The 6,000-nt window shown below is 42.9% G+C and overlaps 1 protein-coding gene across 1 annotated transcript in view; it reads right to left on the minus strand.

The window, feature by feature from the left end:
• The window catches only part of sirt6 (sirtuin 6), a 55,007-nt gene extending 49,367 nt beyond the window's left edge, over window positions 1-5,640 (minus strand). Inside the window, exon 1 of the mRNA XM_060846088.1 lies at window positions 5,531-5,640. Within this exon, the coding sequence (XP_060702071.1) occupies window positions 5,531-5,596 (66 nt within the window). The 5' untranslated portion in view covers window positions 5,597-5,640. The remainder of the gene's footprint in view (window positions 1-5,530) is intronic.
• Between the last annotated feature and the right edge of the window lie 360 nt (window positions 5,641-6,000).

Consider the following 6,000-nt stretch of genomic DNA (forward strand, 5'->3'; position numbering starts at 1 on the left):
TTACTTTTTCAAAAAACTCAATCAAGTTTGTGAGACATGATTTCCCATGCACAAAGCCATGTTGACTATCCCTAATCAGTCCTTGCCTTTCCAAACACATGTACATCATGTTCCTCAGAATTCCCTCCAACAACTCGCCGACCACCAACGTCAGGGTCACTGGTCCATAGTTCCCTAGCTTGTTCTTACCACCCTTCTTAAACAATGGCACCACGTTAGCCAACTTCCAGTTTTCTGGCACCTCACTTGTGACTATCGTTGATACAAATATCTCAGCAAGAGGCCCAGCAATCACTTCCCTAGCTTCCCACAGAGTCCTCGGGTACACCTGATTAGGTCCTGGGGATTTATCCATTTTTATTCATTTCAAGACATCCAGCACTTCCTCCTCTGTAATCTGGACATTTTGCAAGGTGTCACCATCTATATCTTCCATATCCTTCTCCACAGTAAATACTGATGCAAAGTACTCAATTAGTATCGCCCCCATTTTCTGTGGCTTCACACAAAGGCCACCTTGCTGATCTTTGAGGGGCCCTATTTCCTCCCTAGTTATCCTTTTGTCCTTAATGTATTTGTAAAAACCCTTTGGATTCTCCATAATTCATTTTGTCAAAGCTATCTCATGTCCCCTTTTTGCCTTCCTGATTTCCTTAAGTATACTCCTACTTCCTTTATACTCTAAGGATTCACTCGATCTATCCTGTCAGATACCTTACATATGCTTCCTCCTTTTTCTTAACCAAACCCTCAATTTCTTTAGTCATCCAGCATTCCCTATACCTACCAGCCTTCCCTTTCACCCTGACAGGAATATACTTTTTCTGGATTCTTGTTATCTCATTTCTGAAGGCTTCCCATTTACTAGCCATCCCTTTATCTGCAAACATCTGCCCCCAATCAGCTTTCAAAAGTTCTTGCCTAATACCGTCAAAATTGGCCTTTCTCCAATTTAGAACTTCAACTTTAGATCTGATCTATCCTTTTCCATCACTATTTTAAATCTAATAGAATTATGGTCACTGGCCCCAAAGTGCTCCGCCACTGACACCTCAGTCACCTGCCCTGCCTTATATCCCAAGAGTAGGTCAAGTTTTGCACCTTCTCTAGTAGGTACATCCACATACTGAATCAGAAAATTGTCTTGTATACACTTAACAAATTCCTCTCCATCTAAACCTTTAACACTATGGCAATCCCAGTCTATGTTTGGTAAGTTAAAATCCCCTACCATAACCACTCTATTATTCTTACAGATAGCTGAGATCTCCTTTCAAATTTGTTTCTCAATTTCCCTCTGACTATTATGACTTGTGTGAGTTTACTGCAGACACACTGCTTGTTGCGTCTGTCCTTATTCTAATGATGATATTTCAGAAGTAATGCATTAAAATGCAAACATTTTAGACATCCTGCTACTGTACAAGACTGCATTTAACCCAAATGTCCATTCACACCATAGGACGAAACCAAATTAATTACTAGGAAGATGGGAATTGCTTTCTCTTCCATTATCTGCAAACAGTCTGCACAAAATTAGTTTTGTCTACAAATTAATTTGCTGAATGGAAATTCTTAACTGACATTCTAACAGAAAGAAATTTCCAGATTCAATAAATGCTCATTCATCTTTCAGTTTCTACGTGTGTTAACTTACAGTATGTTGCTTGTATTGAATATGGTTGCTTTGGAAGCTTTGAGCAAAAAGGTAACTTTGTAATTAAACAGTGGTTTTTACAATAGTCCAGAGTTACAACAAAATAGTTCCAACGTTTAATCACTATTACAGTGTAGACAACTTCAGCTGTCAATTTGCAGACAATATACATAACAAGGTAAAACAACCAGAATATCTATTTTACATTGTTGCTTCAGTGATAAATATTGGCTGGAACATTGAAAATTCTTTTTGTTCATCCTCAAACAGTATTGCAAAACACTTATTTTCTATGTGAGCGAGGAGAGCTGCATCTCAAAAAATGCCCAGAAAAATGATCAAGCCTAACTACATTGATTCAGTTGCAGACATGACTGAGCAATGATATATTCAAGGAAGTGGGACCAGTTTGAGGGATGTGTGTTCGCACCCATGCTTTTTCCAATTTGTATAAATTACTTAGAGATGGATATTGAGAGCTAAATCTCTAAATTTGCAGATGAAACTAAGCTAGGGAGAATCGTGAATTGTAAGGGTGACGCCAAGTGACTTCAGAGGGACATTGACAAGTTGGCCAAATGAGCAGACACCTGGCAGATGAATTTCAATGCAGAGAAATGGGAGGTAACTCATCTTGATGAAAGAAACATGGACAGACAATATTGGCTCAACAGAACAACTTTGAGGGGAGTACAGGAGTAGAGGGACTTTGGGGTTCAAGTGCATAATTTTCTAAAGGTAACAGGCACATTGAAACAGTTGTTAAGGTGGCTTATAGGATCATTGGGTTCAGGCATAGAGTATAAAAGCAAGGAAGTGATGCTACACCTCTACATGACAGACATATTGAAGCATTGCATTTTGTTCAGTGTACCTAGAGTCATAGAGATGCACAGCATGGAAATAGACCCTTCAGTCCAACCCGTCCATGCCGACCAAATATCCCAACCCAATCTAGTCCCACCTGCCAGCACCCGGCCCATATCCCGCCAAACCTTTCCTATTCATATACGCATCCAAATGCCTCTTAAATGTTGCGATTGTACCAGCCTTCATCACTTCCTCTGGCAGCTCATTTCATACACGTACCACCCTCTGCGTGAAAATGTTGCCTCTTAGATCGCTTTTATAGCTTTTCCCTCTCACTCTAAACCTATGCCCTCTAGTTCTGGACTCCCCGACCCCATGGAAAAGACTTTGCCTATTTACCCTATCCAAGCCCCTCATAATTTTGTAAACCTCTATAAGGTTACCCCTCAGCCTCCGACCCTCCAGGGAAAACAGCTCCAGCCTGTTCAGCCTCTCCCTATAGCTCAAATCCTCCAATCCTGGCAATATCCGTCTAAATCTTTTCTGAACCCTTTCAAGTTTCACAACATCTTTCCGATAGGAAAGAGACCAGAATTGCACTCAATATTCCAACAGTGGCCTAACCAATGTCCTGTACAATCGCAACATGACGTCCAACTCCCGTACTCAATACTCTGCTTATTTAAGGAAAGTTGTTAAAAGCCCTGGAGAAGGTACAATGGAGAATAAGATGAGGAATGAGACATTTTTGATAAAGAAAAGGTTAAAGAAATTAGGCTTATTTGCCTGGGTGCAGAGAAAATTAAGAGGTGATCTTATTGAGGTGTTCAAAATTATAGAAAATTTTGACAGATATTGCATTTCTACTAGTTGGTATGTCAGTGACTAAGGGTCAATTTCAAGACTGTCAGCAACAGAGCTGGAGTGAGGTAAAGAAACTTTTTTACTCAGTTATTAGGATTTTGAATGGGTTGCTTGAGAGAGGGGTAGAGGCGGATCTCATAGGTGGTTTTAAAAGGGAGCTGGATATACATTTGAATGATGAATTTAGACGGTTCAAATATAAGGCTGGAGAACAGGATGAGCTGGGTAGCTCTTTCGGGAGCTGATACAGACATGATGGATCCAATGGCATCCTCTGTACTTTAAAATTCCAAGATTCTATGACCTGTGGGATCACAGAGTTGGGTGTTTGGACTAGAAAGAACTATTTGGTGCAGGCACTTGCTTAGTTGTGGGCTGAAAATTATAACAGTATTAGATTGAGGCTAATTGTTCACAAGATATTTTAATGGTTTCATTTGATAATATTTACTTATACTTTGATCTGCCAGGTAAGGACATTGAGCAAGAGGTTAGGACAGCTCAGCAACAACATTCGAGTCAAAGATGTCAAGTGCACACAAATTCAACTAGGTTTTCAGTGTCAGACCTCAGAACAATAGACAATAGACAATTGGTGCAGGAGTAGGCCATTCTGCCCTTCGAGCCTGCACCACCATTCAATACGATCATGGCTGATCATCCTTAATCAGTATCCTGTTCCTGCCTTATTTCCACAACCCTTGATTCCACTATCCTTGAGAGCTCTATCCAATTCTTTCTTAAACGAATCCAGAGACTGGGCCTCCACTGCCCTCTGGGCAGAGCATTCCACACAGCCACCACTCTCTGGGTGAAGAAGTTTCTCCTCATCTCTGTCCTAAATGGTCTATCCCGTATTTTTAAGCTGTGTTCTCTGGTTCGGCACTTACCCATCTGCGGAAACATGTTTCCTGCCTCCAGAGAGTCCAATCCTTTAATAATCTTATATGTCTCAATCAGATCCCCTCTCAGTCTTCTAAACTCAAGGGTATACAAGCTCAGTCGCTCCAGTCTTTCAGCATTGATGAGACACTGGCTTGACCATTTACATTTGGGACAATTAACACTGAAAATACTTTTCACAACAATACCTGAAGACTAGTTGAGCAGGTAATTGTTGACACTTTTATCTATTTTTGACCAGAGTTAATAAGGCACATGCATCTCTATGAATTTTGCAATGGAATGCTAAGATCAACACAGTAATTACATAGACATTACTTCTAAAATATTGACATCCTCAGTGACAGCGACCTTGGACAGTTGTTGCTTCTTGAACTTTCTCAATCTTTGACATCAATCAACCTACAAAATTACAATGACTTCAAGAACCTCTCATCAACTAAGCTGCTTGAAAGGGCTGACTGCCTTCCTTGGTGTCAGCCATTATAGAGTTAGAGTTTTCCTCTGCCCATTCAAAGTCACACAGTATGGAAACAGAACTTATGCCTCAACTCATCCATGCCCACCAGATTTCCCAAACTAAACTTTGCCCGAGTTTGTGTCCTACCCCTCTAAATCTTTCCTATTCATGTAGCTGTCCAAATGTCTTTTTAATGCTGTAACTGTACCACTTCAAATGGCAAATCAATCCACATACAAATCACCATTTGTGAAAAAAATTGCCCCTCAGGGTCCTTTTAAACTTTCTACCCTCACCTTAAAATTAAGGTTTTGACTTCCATACTCTAGGGGAAAGACCTTTGCTGTTCACCCTATCACCTTATTTATGTGCCTCGTGATTCTATAAATCTCTAATGTCATCCCTTTTAAATAGTTGTTTCGCCTGCATGCTAGCTTTTAGTGACCAGGAGAAAGCGAGGACTGCAGATGCTGGAGAGGCCCTGGAAAAGCACAGCAGACCAGGCAGCATCTAAGGAGCAGGAGAGTTGTTGTTTTGGGCATAAGCCCTTCATCAGGAATGGGGAGGTAGGCATTGAGGGATAAATAGGGATCTCACAGGGATCATTTTATGAGAGATAAGGAAACCAACAATCAACTCCCATTACTGGATGTCATGGCACAAAGAACACAGAACGGTGAGTGCACCACAAAGGTGTACAGGGAAGCCTCCTGTCCCTCCCTGGCCCCAGCAAGGTCCCAGTCCGGAGGGGGCCGCCGAGGCCTCCCGAGCCTGCCCAAGACCAGGTCCAGGATCCTTCCCCACTGCCGCTCGCCCTCAGCGGCCCAACCTCTTACCTCCGGAAGGCCACACTTGCCCTTGTGCTCATACTCGGACAGTCCAGCCGCGTAGTTGACGGACATGGCGGCAGTGGCAGCAACACCACAACAAGCTGGGCCGCGGTCGCGTGACGTCACCGGGCCGTGCAGGGAGGACCTCCCGGACTCCAGAGGGCGCTGCAACACGGGGAGAGGCGGGACCTGGGGGGAGGGGTGGGACCTGGGCGGGGAGGGGCGGGACAGAGAGAGAGAGAGATTGTTGCTGGGGCTGGGGAGGAGCAAGTAGGCTGTTGAGGAATGGAGAGAAAGTGGAGGGGCTGAGGAGAGGAGGGAGAATAAAGATGAGGAGGGGTTCGAGCTGAGGAGAGGGGCAGAAAGATAGAACACAAGAAGCCTTCATCTCTGAACTATTCAATTTAGCCCCACACCTCTGTCCTATCTCTATTGTCCTTCTCCACTGAATTGAAGTTCCTCCTTCCTGGTGCCAT

The sequence above is a fragment of the Hemiscyllium ocellatum genome, chromosome 28 (genome assembly GCF_020745735.1).
Source record: "Hemiscyllium ocellatum isolate sHemOce1 chromosome 28, sHemOce1.pat.X.cur, whole genome shotgun sequence".
Classification (NCBI taxonomy): Eukaryota; Metazoa; Chordata; class Chondrichthyes; order Orectolobiformes; family Hemiscylliidae; genus Hemiscyllium; species Hemiscyllium ocellatum.